We start from the raw sequence: 19,953 nt of genomic DNA, 5'->3' as shown, positions 1-19,953 counted from the left end.
TATTTTTTAGCGAGGAAGTGCATTCTTAAGGCTTATATTAATTATGCGCAACAGTAATTATTATTATATAATATCATATGTAGCCCTTTCCCTTTGGCTAGGGATTAATAGTTTTGATCAGTGAATTATTAATTTTGTATACTTGTTTGTCCTGTTAAATGGACTTGAGTATAACACGTGAAATAGTGAGTAAAGTGTCTTTGAGGAAATATTTCATTTTTTTATTACATTACTTATTTTATCTCTATATATTCATTCACTTTGCTACTTTAATCATCATCAAATTAGACAACTAAAAAGCTTAATATATTCAGAGATCTAAACCTAAATAGGGTCAACAGGCTTCAAAGTCTAATGCTGCAGCTCAAAATCCATTATATATATTAAGAATTCTAACAACTGTTAATTATGACTATCCAGTTTCAATGTACAGTACTTAAATGTTGATGGTAATTGCCAACAAGAATCAACTGCAAAGTAAATAACAATGAGAAAGATCTTACTTTTTGGAATCAGGAGGTTGTCTTGAGAGTCTTACAACTCTTTGTGCAATCATCTCCAAGATGGTAGCAAGAGTATTGCTGTGACATGGCTGAGGTAGGCTGTTAGGAGCAGGGAGAGAAAACAGTGTTTTTTCTTCAGCAAGTCGACAGAGGGAAGCATGTAAAATAATGGGTTGAAGGTGACTACACACAGTACCAGGACCCATAGATGCTAGCCAGTGGAGAACCTGCTCAGCCTCCCGAGTGTCATCAAACAAGCGCTTCTGGCGTCTAGCTGGAACGGGTTTGGCGTTATTCCATACCTACCGACCAAAGAGATAAAGCAAGACAATTACAAGGATGAAGTGCTAAGCCAGTATGGGTACACAATACAGCACTTGGAAGGGACATGAGGACAAGACAGAAGCTGGGATGAGTACAGTATACTGTACTCTACTCTATATTCATTCATACAATACCTGTCAATAACCTATACTATTCAATGCTCTAAGTCCAAAGGAACCCATCCACCATATGCCAGATAAATATCATGTCAGTCTCGTTTGCTGCAAGACAAGAGAGGAGATAGGCTTATACTGTAGTTCCCTGGTAGGTGGCCAAGATGTAAACAGAGGTGGGTGGTACTATGTCTGGAAAGAGGAGGGGTGAAAGTTTTTTGTAGCCACAAAGCCTTCATTCTCAATCACTACCTGGATATTTCACACAATTTTCATCATATGCTGCAACCAATGATTGTCTTCATAACCATCAAATAGTGCTAACCAAGATTTAATGTTTAACCCTTTAACTGCACAACACATCATATGATGTGTTCAGTGACTTGCAGTAACTTGCGCTCCACATCATATGATGTATTGGAGTACTACACAAGATTTAAATGGCCCGCGGATACACGGGGTTCACCACACTTCATCAGGGCTCTTGTGAATAGATGCTATTTAAAAAAATCATGGGCCAAATTCCCGGGTGAGGGGCCTCAGTATTGAGTGAGCTATCAAGCCTGATGCACGCAGCATGAGCCCACAGCACTGCTGTTCAGCTTGTGATCACAGCACTGCTGTTCAGCTTGTGACCACAGCATCGCCTAAAAATGCCCATAATATACATGTTCTTGCTATTATTTAGCGATGATATTATTACAGAAGACCCCTGACTGTGATAAAACAGACCAGGGTTCTGATAATAGTAGGATTGTGGTGATTGGGAGCCACCATTTTGGTGAGGGAGGTGCGTCATCTGCACAACTTATGTTGTTTACTGGTGACCACTATGGTCTTTGGGCACCATACCAGCTTACTTGTACAAGTATGGTGAATAAACAGGTAGATACTTACATATAATGTGTGTATATAGCGTAATAACACCACAAACAGTATTGTTGGAGGAGAAATATTAGTGCGTCTGGCCTTGAAGGCGGCCGCCACCAGCTGACTGTGTGAGTAGCTACGTCTTTGTGCCTTTACTCACCATACAAGCTTAGATGTACAGTTATGGTGAACAAAACATGTAAATGCTTATATATAACGTCTGTATATAAAAGCAAAAACAGTATGGTGGGAGGAAAATGGTGGCAAGTCAGGTGAGGTGAGGGAGGAGGGAGTGGCTGCTAGTGGCGGGGTGCCACTGGCTGCCACTGCCACTCAGCATACCAACTTAGTGGTTCGTTATGGTGAACACGAATGTAGATACTTATGCAATAATGGTCACAAAAACACTGATCCAAGTATGCAGAATAACCACATGTGAAAAATAGAAAATGCTTAACGCATTTTCTATTTTTCACATGTGGTTATTCTGCGTAGATACTTATATATAACGTCTGTATATAGTGAATAAAAGAAAAAACAGTATGGTGGGAGGAGAATGTGGGCGAGTGAGGTGTTGAGGGAGTGAGTGGCAGCGAGTGGCTGGCTGGTGTGTACTCACCTAGTTGTACTCACCTAGTTCTGTTTGAGCTCTGGCTCTTTGGTCCTGCCTCTCAACTGTCAGTCAACTGGTGTACAGATTCCTGAGCCAATTGGGCTCTATCATATCTACATTTGAAACTGTGTATGGAGTCAGCCTCCACCACAACACTACTTAATGCATTCCATTTGTTAACTGCCCTGACACCGAAAAAATTCTTTCTAACGTCTCTGTGGCTCATCTGGGTACAAAGTTTCCACCTGTGTCCCCTTGTTCGTGTTCCACACGCGCTAAAGAGTTTGTCTTTGTCCACCCTGTCAATTCCCCCGAGAATTTTGTAGGTGGTTATCATGTCTCCCCTTACTCTTCTGTTTTCCAGGGTTGTGAGGTTCAGCTCCCTTAGCCTTTCCTCGTAACTCATTCCTCTCAGTTCTGGGACCAGTCTGGTGGCACACCTCTGAATCTTCTCTAACTTCGGCTTGTGTTTAACTAGGTATGGACTCCAGGTTGGAACTGCATACTCCAGAATTGGTCTTACATAAGTGGTATACAGGGTCCTGAACGATTCCTTACACAAGTTTCTAAAGGCAGTTCTTATATTGTCCAGTCTAGCATATGCCGCTGATGATATCCTTTTGATGGGGCCTCTGGGGACAGGTTCGGTGTGATATCGACCCCCAGATCTTTCTCTCTATTTGACTCTTTTAGGATTTCACCTTCCAGATGGTACCTTGTGTTCAGCCTTCTGCTCCCTTCGCCTAATTTCATTACTTTACACTTTTCTGAGTTGAACTTTAGCAGCCATTTTCTAGACCATTCCTCCAGTTTGTCCAGGTCATCCTGTAGTCTCTCTCAATCTTCATCTGTTTTGATTCTTCTCATAATTTTTGCATCGTCAGCAAACATTGAGAGGAATGAGTCTATACCCTCTGGAAGGTCGTTTACATATACAGTGGAACCTCTATTAACGAGTTTAATCCGTTCTGGCACCGAGCTTGTTACCTGGAAAACTCGTCTTAAGAAACAAATTTCCCCATTTAAAATAAAGGAAATAAATTTAATCCGTTCCACTCCCAAAAACATCCATACTTGTATGACATTTTTTAATGTAAATATAATACTGCACATGTAATTATAAATGTTTTGTTGTACTGTTTTAATGTTTACTTTACCTTATGAAGAGTCGTTGCTGGCTTGAGGGAGACGATGGGGAGGTGGGAAGGAGGAGAGGGGTTATGGTGTGGAAGGAGAATCCACCTCTGAGTCAGGCAGGCTCTCTCTTCTTGGGATTTTCACCCACTGGGACCGGGTTGTGGTTCACTATTACTGGCTCTTCTTCTCTACTTTTGGAGAGAACTTTTCTATTGACAATTGCTTTTGTCTTTGTTTTAGGATGTCCCTAAAACAAGACAGCAAATTGTCATTTTACATGTTCACACACTGGGTTGTCACTGCTTGATCAGGGTGATGTCACTGGAAGAGGCAGCATCCTCCCTTACCTCCTCATTCCCTTACTAATGGTGTAAATTGTTGATGAGGACCTGCCATACTCCCTTGTGAGATCAGTCACACAGACACCACACTCATGCTTTGCTATAAATTCCTTCTTCAAATCCACAGTAATTGTATCTTTCTTCCTCTTGACAACACTATCTTTAGCAAGCAGCTTCTTTGGAGACATCGTGTGTTACAAATTGTAGTCGCAAACCACTAAAAACCCAAAGAAAAGCACAAATAAATCCAGAGGGATGCTTGTCGTGTGAGATTCAACAACAACACTGGCGTCGGAGGCGTCCGAGAACCCGCGAGACACTAGGAAGCACCATGTGGTTTCGCTTGTTAATAGCGGCGAGCTTGTCAATAGAGACAAATTTGCTGCGAGTGGCTTGCTCGTTACTGGAAAAACTTGTTAATAGAGCCACTCGTTAATCGAGGTTCCACTGTACTAGAAACAGGATGGGTTCGAGTACAGAGCCCTGTGGGACTCCGCTGGTGACATCTCGCCACTCTGATGCCTCCCCCCCTCACCGTTACTCGCTGTTTCCTATTGCTTAGATACTTTCTTATCCACTGGAGCACCTTACCTTTTACTCCTGCCTGTTGCTCCAACTTTTGTAACAGCCTTTTGTGAGGTACTGTGTCAAAGGCTTTCTGACAGTCCAAGAAAATGCAGTCTACCCACCCTTCTCTTTCCTGCCTAATTTGTGTTGCTTGGTCATAGAATTCTATTAGGCCTGTGAGGCACAATTTACCATCTCTGAACCCATGGTGGTGGTGTGTTACAAAGCTGTTTCCCTCCAGATGCTCTACGAGCCTTTTCCTTGCAATCTTCTCCATCGCCTTGCATGGTATACAAGTTAGGGAAACTGGCCTGTAGTTCAGTGCCTCTTGCCTGTCACCCTTTTTGTAAATTGGGACTACATTAGCTGTCTTCCAGCTTTCCGGAAGGTCTCCCGTTTCCAGTGACCTGTTATACACCATAGAGAGTGGCACACTTAGTGCTTCTGCACCTTCTTTTAGAATCCATGGTGAGATTCTGTCAGGCCCAACAGCCTTTGACACATTCAACGCCAACAGATTCCTTTTGACCTCATCACTGGTGAGGTAAATTTCCTCCAAGGTTGTTCGGTTTGCCTCCTCATTTAGTGTAGGGACCTCTCCTTGTTCTATTGTGAAGACCTCCTGGAATCTCTTACCGAGTTCTTCACACACCTCTTTGTCGTTCTCTGTGTATCTGTTCTTCCCTTTTCTTAGTTTCATCATTTGTTCCTTCACTGCTGTTTTCCTCCTGATGTGGCTGTGGAGCAGTTTTGGTTGGGTCTTAGCTTTACTCGCGATGTCATTTTCATACTGCCTCTCTGCTTCTCTCCTCACTCTGATGTACTCATTTCTGGCCCTCTGTTATTTCTCCCTGCTCTCTGGTGTTCTGTTGTTCCTGTATTTTCGCCATGTTCTTTTACATAATTGCTTTGCTGCTGCACATTCCTGGTTGAACCACGGATTCTTCTGTTGCTTTTCATTTTTCCCTTTTTGGACTGGGATAAACCTGTCTGCAGCCTCCTGACACTTCTGAGTGACATAATCCATCATATCCTGTACAGTCTAATCTCTGAGTTCTGTTTCCCATGGTATTCCCATTAGGAAGTTCCTCATCTCGTCATATTTTCCTCTTCGGTAATTTAGTCTTTTTCCTTCTAATCCCATCCTTGGATAGGTTATCCCTACTTCTACCAGATACTCAAATATCAATACACTGTGGTCACTCATTCCTATGGGGGCTTTATATTTGACTTCCCTTATTTCTGAGCCATTTAAGGTGAAAATCAGGTCGAGTCTAGCTGGTTTGTCATTTCCTCTCATTCTTGTGGGCCCCTTGACATGTTGGCTCAGAAAGTTCCTTGTACTCACTTCCAAAAGTTTAGATCTCCATGTGTCTTCATCATCATTTGTGTGGCGGTCACTCCTCGTTACTTTTTGACTCATAATAGCAACTTAGTGGTTCATTATGGTGAACAAAACATGCAGATACTTACATATAACCTGTGTATATAGTGTAATAACCGACAAAGTATTTGTTCACTGATGAACATAATTGAATCAACAATATGCACACCATATTTTTGAGTACAGCGATGATTCACGTATTTTATTATATAAATATATCACACTACACACTATTGAATAATATTACAGCAAAAAACTACGAAAAATCAATCAGAGACATTGAAATAATTAGGTAATTATCTCTCTGTGGTCACAGCTGGTGAGCAACAGACCGTTTGGGACGCACACTGAGTCAGCGCCTGTTTTTTGCCAAAATTCCCCACCCTATAGCAGGCAATATATGCCACTTATGACTTTTTATTATTTTTCCCATGATCAGTGAACACAAATTAACAGGTTTAGAAGAATTTTTTTTTTTTTTGTATGCGCCTGTGGGTGACAAATGCTAAATAGCCCGGCGCCATACAAGGGTTAACCTTCATGCTGCACGGCTTTTACTGTGACATTCTAGTAGTGCGTGGAAAATAAAGCGTTCTCAATTTTTTTTATTTTATTTGTAAATTGTTAAAATCTCTTCCCTGAACATGTACATGTAAAAACAAAAATATAAAAAACCAGCGTTGAATGTAATGAAACGCCATTTTCTGGGTGAGACCCGGAGGCTCCCCGGAGCTTTACCGGCTGATATGCTAATGTCAGACTTTGGCATCAGTCATGTGTATGGAGTTCTAGGGCCTACCGGGGACCACGAGCCAGAACCTGGCCCCCTCAGAGAGGCAAGGCGAGCAATGGCCTATAGAAACCCCCGTGTGGTTGGAAGCATTCTATGTCTGCCATCGACCGGGTCAAGCATCCAGAAAGGTAAGCATTCCAAAACAAACCCCTATTCTGGTGAAAATTGCTACCTAAGCCGAACTAGTGAATAGAACTCTTCAACAGGAAACAAGGAAACTAGTATGACGTCATACGTCACCGCGCCGCTGTCTGCGCAGCTCCCCCCTCCCCGGGAGGGGGAAGGGGGAGCCCCAGACCTCCCACGCCGGCTATCCACCCATCAGTTCTGAGGCTGGATGTCAAAACACGCGAAAAACGCCGACCGGAGGGAGGGAGGGTTGCCGGGGAGCCTCCGGGTCTCACCCAGAAAATGGCGTTTCATTACATTCAACGCTGGTTTTCTGGGGGGAGCCCCGTCGGCTCCCCGGAGCTAACTACCCACAGAGGAAGGTCAAAGGGACAAAACCGGGAGGCGGACACCACGCACCCCCCAAAGGAGGCGAGACAACCGGCAGCAAACGCCAACCCAAGGCGCCACAGCCCCGAAAATCCCGGGAACAACACGAGAACCACGAGCAGCAAGGCCCCTGCACGAACACCAAAAATCCATGCCCGAAAGACTGCAAGGCCACGTCGCCCAGACGGCAGCGAGAGCAGCGAAGCCACGAACGCCACAGGCATGAGGGAAGAACACAGGCAGCTTAGCCACAAGAACACAGCTGACCACCCGGGACACCATCACCTGCGAACCGGGAAGAACAGAACCGGATCAACACAAAACGCGCTCCGGACCCAAACGCCGTGGCACGCAAACAACAGGGGAGGGCCGCCACTGAACACAAAAACGACACACCCCCGGCCCGACCAACGAAGCACCAACAAACCCTGGACCCCTCCAGAATGCAGCAGCCCCACCCCGCGCCAGAAAAGATGGAGACTGCTGCCATCAAACAACCAAAACGCTAAAACCGAAGGAGCAAGAAAACTCAGCGAACCGACCCCCAGAGGCAAAGGCCCAAAGGAAAGAGCCGACGAAAAAACACACCGGAACCGAAGGGACACTACCAACCGAGGAGAAGACAGAGCACGCTGACCAGAGACCAGGATGGTGCAAGCGGCGCACGAACAGGCCGGAGGTGAAATGACGCACAAGACAGCTGACTAACGGTGCAGAAGCAACACCAAGACCGAAAGCAAGCTGAAGCGGCTTCGCCTGCGCCGCACGAAAGAGGCGACAGTATGTGGCAAGACGACGGCCCCCAACCCCCACTAGAAAACCAAGCCGAGAGTAAACCAAGCTAACAAGAGGAACCACCTAAGAAGGGACAGGAAAAGGAAGGACTGCCAAAATACCCCATACTGCCGCCAAGAGAAGCACGCAGGTGGGACACCTACCACGAAGCCACCCGACCACCAACCGGAGGCGAGACCACGAGGCAGAACATAAGCAGCCCCGACAAGGCCCCCCCGAGCCCAGGAAAAAGGCGGAGCCGCGAGAAGATCTCGGGCGCGACCACCGAAACCCAGGCGGCACAAGGAGATGGAACGTCTGCCGAACAGAAAAACTCCCCGAAGCATGCAAGCCCGCCAGGAGTTCAGAAACGACGGGTCCGACGCGAGACATCGCAAGAACCCCCCCAAAAAAAAAACAAAAAAAAACAACCGGCAGGGCAAGCTAGGAAAACCAAAGAAGGCGGAAGGGTCGCCGCCAGAACAGGACCCGAACCAAGGGGCACGAACAACTGCAACAGACCGAGACAAAGAAGCACATCACAGGACACAGGCTGACCAACGCCTAAGAACACACGCAGAACATCCCTGCTGCAGAGGAGGCAGGAAGAAAGAGCAGAAGCACAAAAAAAAAAAAAAAACAGGAGAACAACCAGGGGTGGACAATCAGGCAGGGACAAAAACCCCACGCAATCCCCAGGCACAAAACGGCAGCAAAGTGCCACTCCACAACCGGACACAGGAACAAGGACACGCCACCGTGAAACACGGTACCAGTGCACACGTGCAGCAGCAGCAACAGGCACCACTGCAACATGCAACACGTAAATAGCAACTCCCCTCTGCAAAGGCAGAGAACGGAGCAGGCAGACCCCAGACAGGGCCAACGGAGACACGACAAAACCCTGCAGGCCCAGAAACCTGCACCAGGCGACCGACGGCGGAGAAACCCCGCTCGATACCTGCTGGATGAGGTACTGGGAGCTCTTTTACACCTCAAGCCCGGCCCAAGGTCAGGCCAGACCGGCCAGAGGATGGCCCACCAGGCAGCTGCTAGGAGCAGTTCACTGGCCCACATACCCCCACAACCAGGACGGGCCGAACTGCCATACGAAAACAGGCCAGTGCGCCCTGGAAGTCCACAGACGAACCAGCAAGAAGGCTTATGCTCGCAAGTAGGTCGTGTAACAAGCACAGACCACTGATGGTAATACAGTGTTCCCCAAAAGTGCCAAGAGCACCACTGCACTCCACTGGTACTATCCCGCAAGTTCTACCAGATAGGCGGGACCCAGAGCCAGAGCTCAAATCCTGCAAGCACAGCCAGGAGCCTCACCAGGTGAGTACAGAACCAACCCTACAACCCCCACACCTCAACATTAAAAAAAGGAGGGTCCCCTGAATGACTCCAGCATGGGTTGGACCATGCACATGAGGGGGACAGGAAGGGGTGATAAAGGGACAGTCACTGGTGTGCGAACGGTCCTCAGTCGTACAAAAATTATACCTAAATAAAGACAGGGATATAAACACCGCCGCATCCAGCGCCCGGCCAAAAGACGCCAGACCGCCAGAAACTCACCTGGCGAATGGTGGCTCGAACTTGACACGACTCAACCGTGCCCAGAAGAACTTGGGAGCACCGCCAGGTGAAGACGCCAGAGCCGGACCCTGCCAGACCCGCAGGAGAACAGGGAGAGGCGAAGGAGGCGGTCCACACCCATGACACAGGGAAAACCGCGGTGTCCTCCCCACAACTGGGAACCAGGACACCCCCGGCGCGAAGGGGCACATACCGCAGCCAGGGAGAAGAACAAGAGGCGAAGCACTGTAGCAAAAAAGGGCGCAAAACCCCAGCACTGAACCACCGCCCAGACCAAAACAAACTCCACGGCGCATGCGCATAACACGCTGGCCGAACCGTACACCCTCCCTGCGGGAAGGCGCCAGCCAGGACTATTGCACGAGAAAAGGAGCCAAAAGAGGAAGCAGGAACAATAAAACCGGCCAAAGAAGCAAAGAGCCCCAAAAAAGGAACCTAAACGGGCGACAAGTAGCCCAACCGGGCGACAAGTAGCCCAACCCGGGCGACAAGTAGCCCAACCGGGCGACAAGTAGCCCAACCGGGCGACAAGTAGCCCAACCGGCGACAAGTAGCCCAACCGGGCGACAAGTAGCCCAACAGAGCGACAAGTAGCCCAACCGGACGACAAGTAGCCCAACAGGGCGACAAGTAGTCCAACAGGGCGACAAGTACTAGGAGCCGACAGACGTTTCAATAATGCGGGAAGTAGCGAAAAACCTTCCCGTACCCTCGAGAACACAGAAGCCAACACTAGTCCCGAAGGCACACGAAGGCGCAGGCGCACCCGAGATCAGAAGTCACGCAGAACCCCATCGAACGGGGAAACATGACAAAAACACCGTCCCAAAAAGCGGGGGAGGAAACATCCACCCACAGGACGGAACCAACCGACTCAAAGGCCAAGGAACCGAGCCCGGGGAGGGGCCGACGTCCAACAGCACGTACGGCGAGTGGGGAGGAAAGACCCCACTCCGCGTAACCACAAGCCCCGCCTAGAGGGGGATAAAAACCCCCACGGGGTCTAACGGGGCCAAGGCCCCCCAAGTCAGCCCCTCCCCAGCCCCGGGAACCTACACGACAGGCCTCGGGGCCGAGCCGTTCCCCCAAAGCCCCGGCCGTACCAGAAAACCGGGGCAAGCCGTGAAAACACTAAGGAAGGGAGCCCACTGGCAGACTCATACAACACGGCTGGAGGAACAGGCCCAAATGCCCCCGTCACTACCCCGGAAGGGGAATTCCCTGAGACTGCCCGAGTCTCAACACCACCAAACACCCCGCCTGAACCTACAGACGGTAAGGAAACCGGATGCAGGCAGGAAGGGTGAACCAGGGGAAAGACAAGGGGCGTGGATGGAACCGAAGGCAACCAACACCCCCCAAGTCCCAAAATGAACTACAACGGGGCAGCCCCGGGGCTCCCGGGGAGGAAACCACGAGAACGTTGCCACCACCAAGGCTCAAGTGCAACGCCCCTGCTGCCCGCACCCGCTTTGTTAGCACAACTGGGTAACAGAGCCACAACGAGCAACCAACTCGCAGGACACCGGGTCGAAGGTGTCACCGACCCCACAGGCAGCAGACGGAGGCAAAACAGAGAGTCACCCAGAGACAAAAGGTGAGAGCAACCCTCAAACTCGCTGGAAGCGAGGGGGGGGCTCTGGGGTCACAATCCATCGGACCCGCGCGCCCCAGGGGTTTCCCAGGGTTCCCGAGCGTTTACTTTAAGAGGACTCGCGCTCAGGTAATCCCAGGCAGGGTACTGCTAACCGGCACCCAAGCTACCAAACAACTTTCTAAGAGCTGAACCCCCGGGACGTGTACATTCACGGGGACCTAGCAGGGGGTACCACCAGAAATACTCAGAACACAAGGGGCAAGAACGAAGGCAGACCCCCCCACCAGGTATATAAACAAAGAAAAAGAAAACCCCGCAAGAGGACAGCGTACCAAGCGGAACAGAGCCGGCCGCCATGATTGGTAAAGACAAGCTGCACAGTACCCCGCGCCCCACCAGTGCAAACACTGCCCCTTACTCTAAGGCGAACAAGGGAGACAGAACACCCGAGCACACAAAGAGCGGCCGAAAACCAAGCAGTAAACGGCCAAGCAGGGGCAGGACCCAAGGAACTTGTGGAAGGTGGCCCCAAGCCCCAAGGGCAGTACTTACAGGGCACCTAGGGAAGGGAACCCTAGGCGCATGCAGCCCGAGTACTGAAGAATCACTCCCGGCTCACGCACCACCTAGAAAACAGACACCACACTCTAGGTACAGTGCTGAACAACCACTGGAGCCGGAGCACATAACCATTGCCTATAGCATCAGCCGAAGAACTGATGGGTGGATAGCCGGCGTGGGAGGTCTGGGGCTCCCCCTTCCCCCTCCCGGGGAGGGGGGAGCTGCGCAGACAGCGGCGCGGTGACGTATGACGTCATACTAGTTTCCTTGTTTCCTGTTGAGTTCTATTCACTATTTCGGCTTAGGTAGCAATTTCACCAGAATAGGGGTTTGTTTTGGAATGCTTACCTTTCTGGATGCTTGACCCGGTCGATGGCAGACATAGAATGCTTCCAACCACACGGGGGTTTCTATAGGCCATTGCTCCCCTTGCCTCTCTGAGGGGGCCAGGTTCTGGCTCGTGGTCCCCGGTAGGCCCTAGAACTCCATACACATGACTGATGCCAAGTCTGACATTAGCATATCAGCCGGTAAAGCTCCGGGGAGCCGACGGCGGCTCCCCCCAGAAAACAACTTACTTTGGTTGTGGCAATGTGGAGAATATGCGATGTGGCATCACCGATACGTGTTCGCCCATGCGCGAAGCTCCTGGAGCTGGTCATGCGGGCTATTCAAGACTCACGAGTTGTCACAAATATATTTTCATAAATTTTTCATTGCTTTATAATTAGTTCTTTATTGCATCTGATGCACATTTGTGTTCTTTGCAATATGTACACAGTAAAATGTTCATAATGTTCCAAGGAACTATGATTCATGTGTCACTAATGTGTCCACAAAATTTTTTTGTCGCAAAATTACTTGTTCAATATTCAATTTATTTACACTTTGTACACTTTTACACTATTTACACAGTCATACAATTCAAATAAGATTCAACAGAGCATTAGAAGTTATTAACCACATGGGGTATAATCTTACTAAAGCAAACATATGAGTTATAAATACTCATACTCTGCCTAATTAAAATGGAAACAAGTAACACTTAATGGGCCAGCCAGAGGCTTAGGGCCCATGCAGGAATATCCCCAATAATTTTTTTTTATATATATATATATATACATACACACACACATACACGACAGCTTGCTGAAATCAATGCTTGAAAAAGCCCTCAACCTTTCTCTCAGCAACTCACAGTGGAAACAGACCTCCCTTCCTGTCAGATTTGGGGGCCTTGGAGTGCGCACAGCAACACAAATTGCTGTACCAGTGTTCCTGTCCTCTTCAGTGGTGTCTGACAACTTGGTGAAGGAAATCCTACCCGAGCACCAAATGGGTCTCTCTCGCAGGACCAGCACCCCCAACCACCACCACCTGAAGCCCATAAGCAATCCAGCTGGATTGCCCCCATTGCCGACCAGGAAGCTGTGACTTTGCTAGAAGCTGCGACAACACCACATGACACTGCCCGACTTAGAGCTGTAGCAGTTTCCCCATGCAGGTGACTTCCTATTAGCAACCCCCAATGTCAGCAACTGGCACCCGTCTCACACTGCAGGCCCTCCGAATTGCCGTGGCTCTCCGCCTCGCTGCCCCAATTCACACCGAATACAGGTGTATTTGCGGAGAGGCAGTGGCAGACAGGAACGGACGGCATGTCCTTCTCTGCCAAAGGACAGAAGGATGGCATGCAAGATTCAGCGAGGTTAATGACATATTAAGAGATGCCTTACCTCAGCCGGTTGTTCAGCAGAGAGAGAGCCCCATTACCTAATGTCCTGCAACTCTGATGAGCCTGTTGGTCGCCCAGACGGAATCACGGTGATCCCCTGGAAGAATGGTAGACAGTTGGTGTGGGACTACACTTGCGTTTCAACTTTAGCCAATACCTATGTTGACTTCAGTGCTACACAAGCAGGAGGTACTGCCAATCACCGGGAAGCAGCCAAGTCACGCAAATACAGAGACCTTGAGCACCACTACAATTTTGTCCCCATTGCCTCAGAGACACTTGGTGCCTGGGGTAGAAGTGCTGCTAGTTTTTTGAAGGAGTTGGGGTCCAAGCTAATTGAAACAACTAGAGACCCTAGAGCTGCCAGTTTTCTCTTTCAGTGCCTTAGTGTGGAGATCCAGAGAGGAAATGCTCACTGCATCCATGGTTCCTGCCCGCCATCTGAGGAGCTGGAGGAGCTATACAACTTGTGACAAGCAGCCTTGGACCCTGCATGTAACCAATGTTGTAACCCTTTTTGTGCAATGAAATTTTCAAATAAAGTTAGATATATATACACACATACCAAAAGAATGGTGGTAGAAGAAGAAAATATCAAAGTGTTCAGCGAGGATCCACAAGGTCTTCTCTGAGTACTCTTTATTTTCTTCTCTGAGGCTACGGGTCCTTACACTTGCACATTGGGTGAGGTGAACAAACTTATGACAAACACAAGACAGAACACGGAACAATGGGTATAAATTGGATAAGAGAACTGCAGAAGGCCTATTGGCCCATACTTCCTCTTGCTGCTTCCATATTGCTTCAGTCTTGAAGTGGGTAGAATACAGTTGTGCATTAATTGGCTGTTGATTACTGGCGTTGACTTTTTTTTATGTGTAATGCCTCACTGATGTCGAGCCGCCTGTTATCACTGTACCTATCAATGATTTCTGTGTTGTTTGTTAAGATTTCTCTGGTGATGGTCTGGTTGTGAGAGGAGATTATATGTTCCTTGATGGAGCCCTGTTGCTTATGCATTGTTAATCGCCTGGAAAGAGACGTTGCTGTCTTGCCTATATACTGAGTTCTTTGGGGCATACAGTCCCCAAGTGGGCATTTAAAGGCATAGACGATGTTGGTCTCCTTTAAGGCGTTCTGCTTGGTATCTGGAGAGTTTTTCCAGGAGTAGGTTGGCCGTTTTTTTTATTTTATAGTAAATCGTCAATTGTATTTTCTAATTTTTGTCTGTAGGGATAACGTTCCTATCAACAATATCTTTCAGGACCCTTTCCTTCATTTTATGAGCTGTGGAAAAGAAGTTCCTGTAAAATAGTCAAATAGAGGGTACATGTGTTGTGTTAGTTGACTCCTACTAAAGAGTCAACTTTAGTCAAACACTAACTTCAACTTTTATTTGTCACAAGTTTGTTCACCTCACCCAAAACTGTTGTACCATATCACCTCACCTAAATGCGAGTATAAGTATGGACGGATTTTGCGTGTTTACAGGTTACAGTTGTGTGTGTAAACTAAAGTCTTTGAAAATGTAATAAGATATTACGAAACGCGTTCAGGCGTCGCGTCAGACTAGAAGTAAAAATTAATTTTGGAGAATTGATTTTTCAATTACCATCGACAGTGAAAAGAAACACAAGAAAGAGAGAAAATTCGTGTTAGAATTATTAATCTTACCTTTTCGGTCATATTTAACAACATATGTTTACAAGAACGAATGCTACCAAAATATACTAATATATCAACCCGTTCTCGCAAATTTAATAAGTCAATATTGACTTATTAAATATGTGCATAGGTGACATACTTAACATAATAGATGCCCTTAAAAAGATTCATAGAAAACACCGACCTTACCTAACCTACTTAGTATGTTAAGGTAAGCATCTTATTGCTTCGTAATTACAATTATTACCTAACCTATAATAGGTATAGGTTAAGTAATAATTGTAATTACGAAGCAATAAGATGCTTATCTTAAGATACTAACAAGGTTAGGTAAGGTCTGTGTTTTCTATGAATCTTTTTAAGGGTATCTATTATGTTTAGTATATCACCTATGCACGTAGTTAATAAGTCAATATTGACTTTACGAATTTGCGAGAACGGGTTGAATATATACATATACACACACACACACACACACACACACACACACACACACACACACACACACACACACAGCGATATACTAAAGAAATTGTTCATGACTTTTGTTAGGCCAAAGCTAGAATATGCAGCTGTTGTGTGGTGCCCATATCTTAAGAAGCACATCAACAAACTGGAAAAGGTGCAAAGACATGCTACTCAGTGGCTCCCAGAACTGAAGGGCAAGAGCTACGAGGAGAGGTTAGAAGCATTAAATATGCCAAAACTAGAAGACAGAAGAAAAAGAGGTGATATGATCACTACATACAAAATAGTAACAGGAATTGACAAAATCAACAGGGAAGACTTCCTGAGACCTGGAACTTCAAGAACAAGAGGTCATAGATTTAAACTAGCTAAACACAGATGCCGAAGAAATATAAGAAAATTCACCTTCGCAAATAGAGTGGTAGACGGTTGGAACAAGTTAAGTGAGAAGGTGGTGGAGGCCAAGACCGTCAGTAGTTTCAAAGCGTTATATGACAAAGAGTGCTGGGAAGACGGGACACCACGAGCGTAGCTCTCATCCTGTAACTACACTTAGGTAATTACACTTAGGTAATTACACACACACACACACTGTACTCGGACCTATCCTGTTTCTGATATACGTAAATGATCTCCCAGAGAGTATAGACTCATTACTGTCAATGTTTGCTGACGACGCCAAAATTTTAAGAAGGCTTAAGACAGAGGAGGACTGTTTGAGGCTTCAAGAAGACCTGGACAAGCTGCAGGAATGGTTGAACAAATGGTTGTTAGAGTTTAACCCAAGCAAATGCAATGTAATGAAGATAGGTGTAGGGAGCAGGAGACCAGATACAAGGCATCATTTGGGAGATGAAATACTTCAAGAGTCTGAAGTATTGGTGAGTCTGAGTGGGTGCAACACAAACATCAGTATCAAGTTGTGGTTTGTGTAGTACAAAATTATCACAGCCCTCCCTCACGAATTCACCCATGCTTCTTGTACTGGCACCAGCACCACTGGCATAGTAACATCACCATGGAAGCCGCTAACACACTGTTCATCTACGCTACTTTTATCAGAAGCAGCATCACTGAATCCAGAAAATAATTCATCTATAGCCCCTTTCAAAGCTAGAGAAATTGCTGACCTGAAGAGCATGCTGAGATCCTTTATGGCTAGAATCCACTTGGTAAAACGTCTAAACTATTGGGACCAACTAAAATACCTAAATCTGTATCCTCTTGAGCGCAGGTGGGAGAGATGCATGATAATTTACACGTGAAAAATACTAGAGGGGCTGGTCCCAAACCTGCACACAGACATAGCACCACATGAGACCAGAAGGCATGGCAGGATGTGCAGAATTCCCCCATTGAAACACAGAGAATAGGTACTCTGATAGACCTATCAACATCAGAGGTCCGAGACTGTTCAACACGCTTCCACTACACATAAGGGGCATAACTGGCTGACTCCTAACAGTGTTGAAGAGAACTTGATAAACACCTCCAAAGGATACCCGATCAACCAAGCTGTGATTCATACGTCAGGCTGCAAGCAGCCGTGTCCAACAGCCTGGTTGACCAGTCCAGCAACCAGGAGGCCTGGTCGAGAACTGGGCTGCAGGGATGCTAAGCCCCGAAATCATCACAAGGTAACTGCAAGGTACCTTACCTTGAGGTTACCTTAATGTGATTTCGGGGCTCAGCGACCCCGCGGCCCGTTCGTCGATGAGGCCTCCTGAACTGCAAAGTATAGTATAACTTTCTTCAAAAATTGGTGAGGACAGGTGGTGATAATAATGGCATGAGCGATGGCCTGAGAGGCCACACAGCGTGCCTAGTGCTCACCCTGTACTGGATATGCTCGCTGCATCGTCCTCAGCTGTGCTGCATCACTTGTGTAAGGTCTTTATCGTGCTTCATCAAGGCTTCATCTGCCTTGCCTCATCAATATCACTACCCTTATCTTCTTCAAAACCATAAGGTATGAATTTCATCAGCAGAGAGCGATCTTTCCACACTGCTTCCGACAGGAAACTGGGAGTCGGAGGTGGGTGCGCCAGCCATGATTGCTCACTCAGAACTGAGCCAACCCATGGCCCTGGGGCATGCTGTGAATTTCTTCCAAGATGGCTACCGCTCACTGGAGGTCTCAGGCGTCCATCTCGTACCCAACCTACTGCACGCGCATTTTCAATCTTATGATATCCTAACATCGCTCATTTGTCAGGTGGTGCAGTGCAGTGTGTTATAAATCCATATACTGTAGTTGATTCTAACATTTATCATGATAAATATGTATGTTCATTATTTCTTTCCTCAATTATTTAAAATTAACCATTAAGTCTATTTGTTTTCTAATATATATGTTTGAGTTAGATGTAGCATGCTATAATGTGCCTCTATGTACTATTTTGCTAATGCTATTGCATGTTTATTCATGTGGGGGGAGATCGTGGCATCTCATGAGGGGATGACCGTATTTGGGATGTTCCAGTAATTGCATGTAGTGTATCAACTTAGCGTCACCGATTCACCCCTGTAATTATTCCAGTTTCTTGTATGTACTTAATTTCATCTTAGCAGTGTTATATGCATATTAGTATAATTATAATTTTGTTCTTAAGTATTACTCTCAGATAGCAGAGTATTTAGAGATTTCATGTGATTCTTAGTTGGTAACCTGTCAACACCAAGCTGAGCACGCCAGTCGCGTGGGTGAAGCTGGCTGAGGTGGACATGTTATGAGAAAGCTTTGGTACCTGTTTATTGTTTAGTAACATAGCTAATTGCCTGGTAAGACCATTATTTGCATACCCATCTATTCATTTAAGTTTTAAAATAGTGATCAGTGCTTATATAATAATATTGTGTTTTTTATTCTGGTGCAATAATATTTCTGGTTGCCTGTATTTCATTTATATGTTTGTATGTTTCTTTGTTACCCTTATTTAAAGTATATTGCTTTGCTGATTAAGCAGTTGATTTATTTACCCATAGACATTTGTAGTAGGCAAGGCCGCATATTTATATATTTTACTACTGCAAAAGCAGTCATAATACAGTGGTTAAGCAACTTTTAAGGAAATTTCAGAAAATGTGACATTGTTCATAATAGCTCACATGAGAATTCAAACTAAACTAAATATAAATAATTTGAAAAAAAAAATCCCAATTTTCTCCTCACATCAAAAAGGTTTACATTACATCTCCATGCACAGAACTGCTAGACTACTGTAATAAGGCATACTCTTGTCATGAAAATGAGCATTTGTAATACACATCTTATTTATTGCATATATCTTACAGTGTAAACTGTAAAGCCATTGTCATTTATTCCTGGGACATGAATACAATTTGCTCAGAGTATTATGAAAGCAGACATACATACCTCCTTCCACATATTTCCTGGAATCAGCATGCGAGCACTAAGATTACCACAAGGAGGCTGACTGGGGTCATCAGATGCATCTTCTATCCAATCCCGAGGTGAATACCATCGCACAAAATCTTCAAGGACTGCTCCTGGATTTGCTGCCTGTTTAAAACAGTCATTTCCAATTGTAAAAAATATTACTTAAATTTATTTTGAATTATTTACAAATTCAATGTTATTAAACAAGCTTAAAATGGAGCAATAGGAGAGAAATAAAAATAAATTACGGGACAGTATAAAAAATAATACACTGAGTGCTTCTGAATAACCGGATAGCCTATCCGAAAGAGGACACTCATACAAGTCAAATAATTTTGAATAAACAAATACAAATATCTCGTCCTCTTATACAATAATTAAACTTTATTTCTTTGTGGGTATATGAATGTAGGCCACTTTGGCATTTGCCTCTAATGTTATCTAACCAATGTGGGTCACCTGCCTTAGATTTTGAGTTATGCCTTCTCTCTACTAATTCTGACTCATGACTGACAATCTGATAACTGTATCTGATGACTACATCTAATACCCGAGATCATGATTGATTATTGTGATAGTATGGCTATACAGCTTAGTATTATAACAAAAATCAATGTAAGAGCAGGCATCCCATTTTTCTAACATAATTAGTGGTTTAGATGGTCTCAGTCACTAGGTATCTGAAAAGTATGTAGATGCTGTGTGTGTGTCCAAGTGTGCAAATGTGTGTTTTATCCATAATAAGAAAACTCCCCAAAATTTGGTAACAAATTCCTCCCCCACCCCCTCCAAAAAAAAAAAAAAAAAAAAAATCCTTCAAATCTAGATTTCTAGATTTCATGCTACTACAGAATAGGTCTGGAATGAATTTATCCAGATTTTAGGCATGGCACTATTCAGTATTTTACGTTTAAAGTCAACAGAACGAGGGCATTCGAGATATTAACCTAGGCAGTGATTATCGTCTACTGATGATCCCTAGGGGTAATCATCAAATGACGATTTAAA

At 45.8% G+C, this 19,953-nt stretch overlaps 1 protein-coding gene across 1 annotated transcript in view; it reads right to left on the bottom strand.

Annotated features, from left to right (window-relative positions):
• Positions 1-351: 351 nt before the first annotated feature.
• Positions 352-19,953, bottom strand: part of LOC138354289 (rab3 GTPase-activating protein catalytic subunit-like) — a 43,450-nt gene continuing 23,848 nt past the window's right edge. The window contains exons 3-4 of the mRNA XM_069308412.1: positions 18,922-19,068; positions 352-805 (exon numbers count right to left, since the gene is read on the bottom strand). Coding sequence (XP_069164513.1) covers positions 500-805; positions 18,922-19,068 — 453 coding nt within the window. The 3' untranslated portion in view covers positions 352-499. The remainder of the gene's footprint in view (positions 806-18,921; positions 19,069-19,953) is intronic.

This window comes from Procambarus clarkii, chromosome 62 (assembly GCF_040958095.1).
Source record: "Procambarus clarkii isolate CNS0578487 chromosome 62, FALCON_Pclarkii_2.0, whole genome shotgun sequence".
Classification (NCBI taxonomy): Eukaryota; Metazoa; Arthropoda; class Malacostraca; order Decapoda; family Cambaridae; genus Procambarus; species Procambarus clarkii.
This window is presented reverse-complemented; position numbering and strand designations above follow the sequence as displayed.